Below are 14,578 nucleotides of genomic sequence, written 5' to 3'. Positions count from 1 at the left end.
TCCCAGTTCCGTTGTTTACTGGTTTTCTTTTAATTATTGAAATCCCAGATTTAGTATGTATGTGCATGTGTCCATGCGCATGCCTCTTTATAGTGAGTGTGTACATGTGTACTTGAGAGCTAGTTTGCATGTGTGTGTATATGTGTATGTGTATATATGAGTGTGTGTCCATATGGCCCCGTATGTATGTCTGTGCGGCCCTAAGTGTATCTGTGTGCAGCATGTGTACGTGTGTACGTGAGTGTGTGTATGTGTGTGTGTGTATATGAATGGGCATATATGTCTACAAGACTTGTTCAATTACTAAATATGCTCAACAGCGATGACAGAACAGTCAGGGAGCTCGCCAGACCCTCTTTCCTCCTTGATCTAGAAAAATGCAAGGTCCCACGAGCGAACGAGCCGTCCTCCAGTTTCCTTGGCTTTAAGAGAAAACCTAGAGGAAAACTGGACACCAACGCAGCTGGTTTCGGCGTTAATTCAGACTGGCCAGACCTGAACGATCTACACAACTGGACTGGTGTTTCTGCTGAATGGAGAGGAGCTGACTCTGAGACCGTGAACATCTCTAGTACTATGTTTACCGATCCGACAATCTCCATGAGCGCTACAGTGAGACGCGATGGAATTACAAGCGCACTCCCCATCAATCGTGTGCGAGCTCATTTGCTAGCGCTTAATCAGCAGCAGCGGCAGCAGCACTGGATGGGACTCCGGCTACAAGGGAAGCGTGCCGGCCTTCCTTCAGCGGATCATACTGTTGCACACAATTTTTAAAAATGCAGCGATTGATGATGGAACCCTCATCGTCACTGTAAAAGCACGCCTCCAAGTGTTACCAATCAAACTCAATTTATCCATTTGGTATCCTAATAGCCACGACCCTTACTATTTATATCATGGACATCAACAGGTTGTTGAATCAATGTCACATATACTAAACGGTTGTGTCTTCTATAAAGGGCTGTTCATAGCCAGACATGATCGAATTGTTAATATTATATCTAAAAATGTATCATCCATTCTCCATCCAACTGCTGTGTTACATATAAACTCCACTGTAAAACCACAAATGTTTCAATGCAATAATAACCTCAAATGTAAGTGCAAACAAACCTGATCTTACTGTGACTGATGAGGACCACAGAGAGGTATTCCTACTAGAAGTAGGCTGTGCCTATGCAAGTCTAGAAGAAGCATCTTACTAAACAGTTAAAATACCAGCCATTACTACAAGCCATAACAGAACAAGGGTATAAGTGTCAACTCCTAGTTCTTATATTTGGAAGCCTTGGCCATGTCCACAGGCTAGTGGTCAGAAATCTTAGGATAATGAGGCTGGCAAATGGAGAGCAAAGCGACTAGCTAAATATTGCTCAGTTTCCTCCATTATAGGCAGTCACGGTATATGGAGGAGATGTCGTCTCTTGTACTCATAATGTTTCCTGTCAGTGCAATTGAGATACAAATGTCCAACCTGCTTTTTGTTTGCTTTATCCCTACTGGTATGCTTTCTGCTACTTAAGTGAAGGACATCAGACAGCATCTGAAATATATTTGGGCCCTTATGTATTTTATAAATGTGGACCTAAATAAAGAATTTTTGTGTGCCTATATGTGAACGTGTGTGTGTGTATATGTGTGTGTGTGTGTGTGTGCATGTGGGTGTATGTGTGAATGCGTATATGTGACTGTGTGTGTGTGTGTGTATGTGTGTGTGTGTGTGTGTATGTGTATGTATGCGTGTGTGTGTGTGTGTGTGTGTGTGCGTGTGCGTATGTGTGTGTGTGTATATGTGTGTGTGTGTGTGCATGTGTGTGTGTATGTATGCATGTGTGTGTGTGTGTGTGTGTGTGTGCATGTGTGTATGTGTGTATGTGTGTGTGTGTGTGTGTGTGTGTGTGTTGCACACCTGATGGACACTGGCATGATGTCATTTTAAGGCTTTTCTTCAGTTCCTCCAGGTGGCCGCTGCAGCAGATGAAGGCAGGGGGAACAGGGAGCAGGTGGGGGGCAGGGCTGTGTGTAGGGGCAGAGCTCTTGCTCAGGTAATACTCTTGGAGGCGTTGGGATTAGGGGCTATGCATCCTGGATGACATCCTGGTGTCAGTTTCCTTGGCAACCCACCTGCCTCGAAAAGTGCCCTCCATCAACAAATGTCCATCTTGCAGTGCGTGGGTGGGGACAAGGAGCAGGAGGCGGGGCTTAATAAGTTTTCTGGATAATGCCTGGTAGTAGAAACAAGCCATCAGAAGGGTGAGAGGAGACAGAAATCTTCACAGAAAATGCCAAAGCAATGTCTTTTGATTTGTTTCATTTTGTTTGTTTTGTTTGGGAGCAGGGGATGTGGGGGGGAGGGAGGTGCGGGGCACAGAGGAGACCTGCATACTTGTGTGTTATACTCATAGCATTTATTGTTAATTTATACAAAGTCATTCAATTTTAAAAATATATATATATATTCCCAAAGAAGTGGCATTATTTACAGTACCAGTGTTGCGGTGCACACGTAGATTTCTACACTTCTGCTGGGATTTTTCTATTGATAGGTGGACTGATTTGATTACTCTGATATAGTGCAATGTTTGTTTGTTTGTTTGCTTGCTTTTAAAGTTGATCCTGTGTCCCAATAGATGGCAGCAGCTTAATGCCTGTGGTGGGGGTTAGTCTCTGCCTCTGGGGCCCTTTGATTTATTTGGCCCATAACGGGGTTAGTCTCTGCCTGGGGGGCCCTTTGATTTATTGGGCCCATAAGGGGGTTAGTCTCTGCCTGGGGCGCCCTTTGATTTATTGGGCCCATAGCGGGGTTAGCCTCTGCCTGGGGGGACTTTGAGTCATTGGCCCTGTGGTGGGGGTTAGTCTCTGCCTGTGGGGCACTGAGTCACTTGGCCAGTGGTGGGGGGTTAGTCTCTGCCTGTGGGGCACAGAGTCATTAGGTACATAGTGGGGTTAGTCTCTGCTTGTGGGGTTCTTTCAGTCACTGGGCCTGTGGTGGGGGTTAGTCTCTGCCCGTGGTGGGGGTTAGTTTATACCTGTGGTGGGGGGTTAGTCTCTTCCTGTGGGACACTGAGTCATTGGGCCCATAGTGGGGTTAGTCTCTGCCTGTGGGGCACTGAATTACTGGGCCCATAGTGGGGTTAGTCTCTGCCTGTGGGGCAATGGGTCATTGGGCCCATAGTGGGGTTAGTCACTTTGAGTCATTGGGCCCATAGTGGGGTTAGTCTCTGCCTGTGGGACACTGAGTCATTGGGCCCATAGTGGGGTTAGTCTCTGCCTGTGGGGCACTAAGTCACTGGGCCCATAGTGGGGTTAGTCTCTGCCTGTGGGGCACTGAGTCATTGGGCCCATAGTGGGGTTAGTCACTTTGAGTCATTGGGCTCGTGGTCGTGCCTCTGGCCAGTGGAGGTATGTTTGTTGGGCGTGCCGGGTGGGCGAGGCACCTGTCCATGCTTCTCGTCTGAAAAAAGTTGTTTAATTACGTCAAAGAAGTTACTCAACGGGCTGCCTAGGTACACAAATGGGAAGAAAAGAAGAAAGAGAGAGAGAGAGAGAGAGAGAACAAACAAATGAACAATGGAATTCACGGGAGAAGTGGTGAGAAAGAGAGATGGAGTGAGGGAGTAAAAGAGAGACTCAGAGCCACTATATGGACCACATCAGACAGCTGTTTTTTATGTTGTAAATGTGTCTGCAACTGTATATGTGTGTGAATGTAATGTGTGTCCAGTATTTCGGCTTTCAACTAAATATCCTCATATGGACCTGTTTTAAGCTTTTTGTTGTTGTTTGAATAGCCAAAACACAACCAGAACCAGAAAATACACTTGACTGTCTAATACCAGATTATACTATAAAAAAACAAACCCTGCAACATCCCAGGATATGACTGGAATGGCAGAGATAAGCATGAGCTGGGATAGTTTCACACAAGGTGGGAGCACCACGTGTGATTAATACACCTTTGGTCGAGCTCTTGGCTGTGGAGAGTATTTGTGTGGCTTTGGGGTCTCAGTTTTTGTCTGGCTGGGATAAATGGGAGGCCAACAAGATCACACAAGAAGCCTGAAGATGGACCCTGTCAGCTTTTACTCAGCTCCAGTCTCAATGCTCCTATCCCTTACAGCCAGCAGGGGGAGACAGAGCAGCAAATATGCACCTGCATGTAGTCACGTGGATAGACAAACATAGTCACAGTGTACAGATACTCACGCACTGACAGCGCACACGTGCAGACACACATTCTCACACACTGACAGCACACACGCGCAGACACACATTCTCACACACTGACAGCGCACACGCGCAGACACACATTCTCACACACTGACAGCACACACGCGCAGACACACATTCTCACACACTGACAGCGCGCACGCGCAGACACACATTCTCACACACTGACAACACGCACGCGCAGACACACATTCTCACACACTGACAGCACGCATGTGTAGACACACATTCTCACACACTGACAGCGCGCACGCGCAGACACACATTCTCACACACTGACAGCACACACGCGCAGACACACATTCTCACACACTGACAGCGCGCACGCGCAGACACACATTCTCACACACTGACAGCACACACGCGCAGACACACATTCTCACACTGACAGCACACACGCGCAGACACACATTCTCACACACTGACAGCACACACGCGCAGACACATATTCTCACACACTGACAGCACAAACGCGCAGACACACATTCTCACACACTGACAGCGCGCACGCGCAGACACACATTCTCACACATTCTCACACATATGCATGCACACATGCACGCACACACACACACACACACACACACAAACACACCTACACACACCTACATATACACACACATGCATGCACGCGTGCATACAAACATGCTCACACATGCACACACACATCTGCATGCATATATGCTTATACATATGCAGGCATACACACACACGCACACACAAACACACCTACATGCACGCACGCACGTGCGCACACAGACATACACACACACACGCACGCACGCACACACACACACAGATCTTGGCTCTCCTCATTCAATGAAGGTCCTAGCAGAAATAATTGCCAAGAAATTATTTGTAGTTGCTTACTGATGAAAAGAAATGTAAGCAAAGATACTTAAAGCAATAACTTTTATATCTGGGACTGTTGCTGTTGACTCTCCCAGCTTTATAGGCTGTTTCTCTAGCTAGTGGACCAGAGCCAGCCTTGGACGCTTACGCTGATATTAAACTCCATATTCAACATAAACATGTTATCTGAATTAGGATACAAAACTTACAAAGAATGACATCAAATTGCTCTTTGACATAGAGCCCCACTAGTTAAGGGTGTGTTCGCACTTGAAAAAAATAAGTTGCCAAATCATATATATGGCACAACCAATGGCAAATGGTCTGCTTGTGAAGAGTGCTTTCAATACTGTAATAGGAAAATAAAAGTGAAGGAGGATATCAGATGCAACAGGACAACGAGGAGCTTTATAAGAATAAAGATATCGCTGATGCCTTAAATAGTTATTTTGTTGAGAGTATTACTAGAAAAGGGGTTACTAATAGACTAGAAGGCATATGCAGTACTCAGAATGTCTTAGCAGATGTTGAGATAGAGGATGAAGAAGTACTGGATAAATTACATAAACTAAAGACAAATAAGACAGCAGGCCCTGATGGCATATTCTCAAGAATACTCAAATAGTTAGGTGTGATCATCTTTAAACCACTGGCAGGTGTTTTTAGACCGTCTTTAAAAACTGGAGAAATACCTGAGGACTGGAAACAAGGTAATATAGTACCAATATAATACGAAGGGGGACCATACAAATCCAGGAAATTACAGTGTTTCTTGAAAATAACAAATGAGCCAGCATGGTTTTTTCAAGGGAAGGTCATGCCTGACAAACCTCTTGATATTCTTTGAAGAAGCTACAAAGTGTTTTGATTATAGCAAGGCGTATGATATTATCTACTCTGATTTTTACAAAAGGCATTTTATAAGGCACTGCACGAGAGACTTGTTTGCAAAATGAAGACAATAGGAATTAGAGGACGTATTCAGACTGGATTCAGAACTGGATACAGGGTAGAACACGAAGAGTAGTAAGTAGTAGGAGGGATATTATCTGAGCAGGGAACTGTGGGAAGCGGAGTCCCACAAGGATCAGTGCTGGGACTAATGTTCTTCCTCATTTATATAAATGACATTGACAGGGACATAGAAAGTTCATTAGCCAAATTTTGTAGATGATACAAAACTGGGGGTCCCAGCTAATAGTTTAGAATCTAATAAAGCAATCCGAGAAGATTTTTTAAAAATCCAGAAATTGACGGAAACCTGGCAAATGAAATTCAATATAGCCAAATATAAAGTTCTGCATGTGGGAAATAAAAACATAAAACAGGACAGCTTTATGAGAGGAACAAAACTGGAATGTGCTCAATTTGAAAAAAATTTGGGGGTAATGGATGATCAAAGCCTTTCAGATACTAGGCACTGAGCAGTATTACATACAACAGGATTACATTAAATGACATTTATTTAGCAGACGCTTTAATCAAAAGTGACGCACAATAAGTGTATACCGAAGGTCATTGGAACAACTACAAAACACAGGTCCATTAAGGTACAATACTAATTTTGTAACAGTTATTCATAGCCATGAACATATTAAGTCCAGTTCACACAGTAAACATTACTCTGACCTAACCTATGCTAAGTCATACTAGGAGGCATGACAAGCTACTGGATGCTTGGATGCATAGCCAAAAGTGTTGAGTAGATATCCAAGGAAGTTATTCTTATCTTATCGACATTTGTTAAACCATCCTTGGAGTATTGTGTGCTATCCCGAGGACCGTACTACAAGAAAGATCTAGAGGAAAATGTTCAAAGAACAGCAAACAAATTTATTCCTGGTATGAAAAATAAAAGCTATGAGGAAAGTCTTATGCTTAATCTTTTCAAGCTTAGTAAAAGGAGACTTAGGGGAGACTTGATTAAGACTTTTAATTTCACAAAGGAGATCGACAAAGAGAGCTACAAGAGTTTCTTCTGAGTTCTGTTAGTAGAACAACGGGACATAAATGGAAATTTCAAAAGGTAAATTCCATACAGACATTAGGAAGAATGTTTTCACGCAGAGAGTGGTCAATGTGTGGAACAGCCTGCCAGTTCACATAGTAGAGGCAGAAACTGGGTTTTCAAGGCCAGGCTTGATATGGTGTTAGATACTATCTAGTCTGATTACTAGGTACTGATTACTATAGGTAATCAGAGCACAAGGTACAATTTAGTCAGGAAAACGGTCAGCACTGTTGGGCTGAATGGCCTGTTCCTGTCGTAATGTTATGATGTTATGCTATGCTATGCTGTTATGGTTCCCTGACCTTGTGCCCTAGCTGCTTGTGATGTTGCAACATTTGTTTTGATTGTCTTCCTAATAGGAAATTGGTGTCACCTGGAAGGGGTCCTACTTAAGGGGCCTTCTGGCTGATGCTCTCTCTCTCTCCATTCAGAGGACAACCTGCAGTCTGGCTACACTGCGCATTTATTTTCTTTTGTAGCGTTCTTTAATTAAAAATATTTTTGAATTGCGAATATCTTGTGTGATCTTGTTTATGTTGCGACTGGCCAGGGGCTGAACGTAACATATGCTATGCTATGCTATGTTATGTTATGCTATGTTATGCTATGCTAAATTAAATACAGAGGCACGATATCCCAGTGTACCAAGGTCATTATACATGTCCTGCTGGGGAAATTAAGAACATCCAGTCTTTACCGTACTTGCATAACTCACATATTCAAAAAATCCAGAACACCGAAACAGACAAATGTGAACACATATTGAAAACATACACACCAAAGCACACATACACATCCATGTATACAACACAAATGTTTTACACTAAAATACACACACACACACCCCACCTTCCCACACACAAACACAGCCCAGTGCGTGCGCACACACACACACACACACACACACACCTTTGCTGGATGGTCCTTGGACCCTAAATCCTAGCTCTCTGACGGGCTGTTGACAATTTCAGAAATACTGTACCGCACTACAGCCACTATCCTCCTAAAAATGATAACAGTGATTTAACAGCGCTGAATCTCTCATACACTCTTAATCATGTACCCAGGAGAATCAGAATCATGTTGGCATGCACTTGCTTGACTGCAGTCACACTCTGCAGAAGGATGCAGCTGCCATTCATCTCCAAGGGCAGAGTCACGCCCACACCAGAAAACAGGATGGCAGCAGTAGGATGAAAAGCAGGATGGTGTGATGTGGTATGTGTGTGTGTGTGTGTGTGTGTGTGTGCGTGTGTGCGTGTGCATGCATGCGTGAGCATGTTCGTGTGCACGACGTGCGTGCGTACATGCATGCATACGTGTGTGTGTGTGTGTGCATGTATGAGCATGTTTGTGTGCACGACGTGCGTGCGTACATGCATGCATGTGTGTGTGTGTGTGTGTGTGTGCAACCCCATCCAACACCTTTGGGATCAATTGGAAAGCCAGGCCTAATCGCAAAGCCCAACCAGTGCTCGACCTCACTAATGCTCTTCAGGCTGAATGGAAGCAAATCCCTGCAGCAATGCTCCAACACCTAGTATAAAGCCTTCCCAGAAGAGTGGAGGTTGGTATGGCAGCAAAGGGTGGACTAACACCATATTAATGGCCATAATTTTGGATGAGATGTTGAAAAGTCAGCTGTCCACATACTTTTGACCATGTAGTGTGTGTATTTGTGTGAATATGCCTGTGTGCATCTGTGTGTGTGTGTGTGTGTGTGTGTGTGTGTGTGTGTGTGTTTTTGTGTGCACACGCGCGTGTTTGTGTGTGTGAGTGTATATTTGTGGGTGCAAGCATGATTGTGTGTGCATGGTTGTGTGTGTGAGTGTGCGTGTTTGCGTGAGTGTGTAAATGTGTGTGTGTGTGCATGCATGCTTGTGTGTGCGCGCATGCGTCTGTGTGTGTGCATGCGTGTGTGTGCGTGCGTGTGCTTGAGAATGTGTGTGCGAGGGTGTGCGTGTGTGTGCGAGGGTGTGCGTGTACATGCGTGTGTGTGCGTGTACATGGGTATGTGCGTTTGCCTGTGTGTGTACATGTACATGCTTAAGTATGTGTGTGTGCACGTGCGTGCGTGTGCGTGCGTGCTTGAGTATGTGTGTGTGCGTGTGTGTGCGTGTGCGTGCTTGAGTATGTGTGTGTGCGTGCGTGTGCGTGCTTGAGTATGTGTGTGCGCGTGTGTGTGCGTGCTTGAGTATGTGTGTGTGCGTGTGTGTGCGTGCTTGAGTATGTGTGTGTGCGTGCTTGAGTATGTGTGTGCGCGTGTGTGTGCGTGCTTGAGTATGTGTGTGTGCGTGTGCGTGTGCGTGCTTGAGTATGTGTGGGTGCATGTGTGTGCGCGTGCGTGCTTGAGTATGTGTGTGTGCGTGTGTGTGCGTGTGCGTGCTTGAGTATGTGTGTGTGCGTGTGCGTGCTTGAGTATGTGTGTGTGCGCGTGCGTGCTTGAGTATGTGTGTGTGCGTGTGCGTGCTTGAGTATGTGTTTGTGCATGTGTGTGCGCGTGCGTGCTTGAGTATGTGTGTGTGCGTGTGCGTGCACATGCTTGAGTATGTGTGGGTGCATGTGTGTGCGTGTGCATGTGTATGCTTGATGTGTGTGTGTGTGTGCATGCGCATGTGTGCGTGCATGCTTGAGTATGTGTGCGTGCATGTGCATGCGCATGTGTGTGTGCTTGAGTATGTGTGTGTGTGTGTGTGCGCGCGTGCATGTTTGAATGTGTGTGTGTGTGTGTGTGTGCATGCGCATGTGCGCGTGCGCGCGCGTGCGTGTGCGTGCGCGTGCGCATGTGTGCGTGCTTGAATATGTGTGTGTGTGTGCGCGCGCGTGCATGTGCATGCTTGAATGTGTGTGTGTGTGTGTGTGTGTGCGTGCGCATGTGTGCGTGCTTGAGTATGTGTGTGTCTGTGTGTACGCACGTGTGTGTGCTTGAGAATGTGTATGTTTGTGTGTGTGACAAAAGAGAGCAAAAGATAGGGAGGTGGAGAGGCTCCACAAAGCGTAATGAGAGGAGGATCTGACACATTTAACCTAACCCTTACCCACATCGATATGAAAGGGAGCCTGCCTGGCGCTTGGATCATCCTGATAACAGTCAGTTACCAACCTGTGCTCAAATATGTACCTGAAACACTTAGGATTCCAGTAAAATCTGAGAAACATTCCTGCAGATCACTATGATTCCCCAGAAAATTTTTTTACTTACCAATGCATACAATCACATGTAACAATTATTTTTGTTCTGAAGATTTATGAAAATATGCATTTCTTGGGGCCTCCAGTGGCGTAGCCTATAGAGTGCTTTCCACAGGCTCATTGCGAGCCGCGACGTCAGCGGTTCGAGTCCGACCGCCGACCTTTGTCGCATGTCTCTCCCTCTCTCTCCTCTTAGTTCATCCTGTCTCTCTACACTATCCTGTCTAATAAAGCTAAAAAAGCCCAAAAAATATATTAAAAAAAAAAAAAAAAATGCATTTCTTTTTAAAAACTCCCAGTAATCTGTAGGAATGTTAATGGTGAATAAAAAATCTCAAATAATTATTTGCCAGCGTTCTGTTTTTCCTTGTCATGCCCTCCAAATGCCCAGAATCAATTCAAGGTGAAATAATAAAAAAAATTACACTGGCACTCAAAAAGATGAACAAGGATGCATTTTTTGCAGCACAGCTTACTAACACTGCCCCCAGCAGTTGGTTCCACAAACTGTGTTTCACCAGAAGATTACTGAGTTTAAAGTTAATCAATTAAATACTGGAACCCTGCAAGTTTAAGCTGCTGTAATGACACATATAGTCAGCAGGGGGTGCTGTTATCAGGATGTTCACCAGGAGAACAGAACACAAAGAGCTATACCAACACAGGGGACCTCTCTTTTTCCCGTCTTCTTTTCTTCCCTGTCAGTCTTGCTTACAGCAGCCGTAACTCCACACGTGGCAATTGCTCAAGGCCAGAGGGAATTTGACTGAGAAGCCTAGGCCAGTTGGGGGGTTTAAGCTACTATGGAAGTGTTTTTTGGAAAGTTAGGGACTGGCTGTAGACTGTCACAGGGCAGTCAGAGCAAGAGACACAGATTTCACTCAAACTCTAAATATCTACAGTACGACTGAAAATACAAGGCTGTGGCATTGAACAGATTTTCTTGCATTTTCTTGGAGAGGATGCTGATTGGAGGCTGATGACTTCCGGCTCTTTTTGTGGGTTTGTTTCTAAGCATGGCAGAGCAGGGCTGGTGAGTGCTGGCTGACTGGAAGGCTTGTCTTAAGAAGTCTCATTGGAACTGCCGGTCCGTTTACACAAGCACGTGTGTACACACACACACATGCGCATACATGTGTACACACAAACACACACACACGTAACCGCAGTGACATGCTTTCTCTTCAAAGATCTCATTATCACACACTGGTAGGCCTGAGGTAGGCGAGATGATGCTGTCACCCGTGATGCATGGGGGAGAGAGTGGGAGGCGAGGGTAGGCCCGAGCAAGAGAGCGCCCCCTCTCTGCAGGAGGCCAGTGGTGCGGTGTGGAGCAGAGCTTGGTGCCATGGGTGTGGCGCATGCATGCAGAGGATGGCGTGTCAGGAAGCAGAACACTGCAGGTGCTGGGGTTTACTCACCGGAAAGCTGCTGGACACCTGGCTGCTCATGTGTGCTTAACAACTGTGCCTGAATCGTCTCCACCACCCTCTTAAAGCGCCGGCTGGGGCCTGTCACAGCCAAACATCAGGCCAGATTAAAGCAGGCACGGACGAGGACCCCATTTAAGAGCACACAGAAGGGTTCACAAATAAAGAAAGGGTGCGCCAGTATGGGCAGGCACAGCTGAAGGACAGATCAGTAGGGATGCAATTACAGGAAGATCCAGCAGGGGCGCAATTAAATGACCAGTGGGGATGCAACTTAAGGATTCACCAGCGTAAGAACACTATAATGCAAACATTGTTTTGGATTTGCGCGTTTAAACTAATCTTGGCAGCAATGCCTGTAGGTGACGTATTGCACTATATGACCTTTAATAAAATCAGTTCCAATGCAATGATAAAATATTTCAAACTGACATTTGACTTACTCAACGTTTTAAAAGCTGAATGCATTAAATTTGCATTTAATATAGTTTGAACTATGCAGGATGACCGTTAAACTGTAAAATGGAAAATTGCAATGACACAATTAGTTTGGATCACAGATAATTCCCAAAGTGAAAGACTGTTTAACGTAGACTAAAACACATGCCAATAAAAGGCACTGGTGTATATGATAAACTAAAACACATCCCAATAAAAGGCACTGGTGTATATGATAAACTAAAACACATCCCATTAAAAGGCACTGGTGTATATGATAAACGGGTACAGAGGAAAGCATTGGGCTAAACAGAAACACAGAGTTTTTTCCTACTTTAATGGCCTCATAAACCATAATTGGACCTTTATGAAACAGCAACAGCTACTAGAATATCTGAACTGAAAATTACCTCTCTGACAGCCTACTGTCCATTATGATAGAGAAAAGGGGGAGGGAGAGAGAGAAAGAGACAGACAGAGAAAGGGAAAGAGAGACAGAATGCGAGATAGAGAAAGACAGAGAGAAAAGGAGAGAGACAGAAAGAGAGAGAGAAAGAGAGATAGGTTTGGTACAGATGCCTGCAGTATAGTGTCTGTTCTATATTGAGAGGTTCGGAACAGATGCCTGCAGTATAGTGTGTTCTATATTGAGAGGTTCGGAACAGATGCCTGCAGTATAGTGTGTTCTATATTGAGAGGTTCGGAACAGATGCCTGCAGTATAGTGTGTTCTATATTGACATTTGAAACCCAGCAGGTTTAAAATTCCCTGTGATTACCACAGAAAAGTGCCCCTCTACCCCTGATGCTCTTCCAATGTGCCCCTGCAGTGAAGGCCTTCATAAAGACAGGGAGGGGGCAGAACGCCAGGGAACTGGATATCCTTTCTCCTTTTCTCATCTTTCTCACTCACTGCCTTTTATTCAATCCCTCTATTGATGTGATTGGCTGAGTCTGGGGGGCTGGAGAGGGGGTGATTGGGGGGAGGGGGTGTATAGGTTCCCCGGTTGCCGTGGCTACCTGAAAGCAGCGTGAAGGTGACAGAGTAGATTCCATTCTCCTTCTGGGCGGCGGTGCTCTCGGTGTAGGTGATGTCCACCTGGAATTTGACGGGTTTCTGGAACACCGTGGGCCCAGCAGTGGACTTGTACTCCGCCCGGAAACTTGTCTGTGAGATCACACTGTGGCTGAGGCTGGGGATCTGTGAGGGAGGGGGGTCACCGGGAGGGGGGGAGAGTCACCTCACCAAGTGTGTACACCCATATTCAACACCATAACTGAACACTCAGAATACAAAGGCTTTGCATTGATGAGTGGAAATGAATGTTTGCACCTAACATAAAATGTTCTCATCATGTTGCTAGATCGTTTTGCCAATGTTATAACTTTTCCACTACCTCACAGGATCATTGTGAGATTGTTTTGTGTTAGCTGGATTTGTGTTGCTCCTGCAAATGACAGAGAGATGTTATATGGGACAGTGGGGGGAATTGACACACTCTACTATGCTCCCAAGTAATTTATTACAAAAACAAGGACACACAGTGTCACTGATGCAAAGCACCATTCAACCACTTGAGTGTTAATAGCTCCCCCTTGTGGAGAATCTTCAGCTTGCTTAACGTGAGTGAGTGTGTAAGTGAGTGAGTGTGTGTGTGTGAGTGTGTGTGAGTGTGTCAGTGTGAGTGAGTGAGTGTGTGTGTGTCAGTGTGAGTGTCTGAGTGAGTATGTGAGTGTGTGTGTGTGTGTGTGTGTGAGTGAGTGAGTGTGCGAGTATGAGTGTGTGAGAGTGTGTGTGTGTGTGTGTGTGTGTGAGTGAGTGTGCGAGTGTGAGTGAGTGCGTGAGTGTGAGAGTAAGTGTGTGCATGTGTGAGTGAGTGTCTGTGTGAGTGAGTGTGTGAGTGTGTGTGTGTGTGTGTGTGTATGTGTGAGAGTGCGTGTGTGAGTGTGTGTGTGTGTGAGTGCGTGTGTGTGTGTGAGTGAGTGTGTGAGTGTGAGTGTGTATGTGTGTGAGTGAGTGTGTGAGTGTGAGAGTGCGTGTGTGTGTGTGAGTAAGTGTCTGTGTGTGTGAGTGAGTGTGCGAGTGTGTGTGTGTGTGTGTGTGTGTGAGTGCATGTGTGTGTGTGTGAGTGTGTGAGTGTGAGAGTGCGCGTGTGTGTGTGTGTAAGTGTCTGTGTGTGTGAGTGAGTGTGCGAGTGCGAGTGTGTATGTGTGTTAGTGTGAGAGTGCGTGTGTGTGTGTGTGAGTAAGTGTCTGTGTGTGTGAGTGAGTGTGCGAGTGTGTGTGTGTGTGTGTAAGTGTCTGTGTGTGTGTGTGTGTAAGTGTCTGTGTGTGTGAGTGAGTGTGTGAGTGAGTGTGCGAGTGTGAGTGTGTGTGTGTGAGTGTGTGTGTGTGTGTGTGTGTGAGTGTGAGTGTGTGTGTGA

The 14,578-nt window shown here is 45.6% G+C and overlaps 1 protein-coding gene across 10 annotated transcripts in view; it reads right to left on the bottom strand.

Moving 5' to 3' along the window:
* Positions 1-1,788: 1,788 nt before the first annotated feature.
* LOC118215014 (serine/threonine-protein kinase BRSK2) overlaps positions 1,789-14,578 on the bottom strand; it is a 172,231-nt gene continuing 159,441 nt past the window's right edge. For 3 of the 10 annotated variants that reach the window (XM_035395355.1, XM_035395362.1, XM_035395360.1), the window contains exons 17-20: positions 13,176-13,356; positions 11,710-11,799; positions 3,441-3,505; positions 1,789-2,228 (exon numbers count right to left, since the gene is read on the bottom strand). In XM_035395355.1, coding sequence (XP_035251246.1) covers positions 2,073-2,228; positions 3,441-3,505; positions 11,710-11,799; positions 13,176-13,356 — 492 coding nt within the window. In that variant the 3' untranslated portion in view covers positions 1,789-2,072. Of the gene's footprint in view, positions 2,229-2,971; positions 3,506-11,709; positions 11,800-13,175; positions 13,357-14,578 lie in introns of those variants that run through there. The other 7 variants (XM_035395361.1, XM_035395364.1, XM_035395359.1 and 4 more) reach the window with 5 other exon arrangements.

Source organism: Anguilla anguilla, chromosome 16 (assembly GCF_013347855.1).
Source record: "Anguilla anguilla isolate fAngAng1 chromosome 16, fAngAng1.pri, whole genome shotgun sequence".
Classification (NCBI taxonomy): Eukaryota; Metazoa; Chordata; class Actinopteri; order Anguilliformes; family Anguillidae; genus Anguilla; species Anguilla anguilla.
The sequence above is the reverse complement of the archived record's forward strand: the minus strand, read 5'-3'. Positions and strand labels throughout refer to the sequence as shown.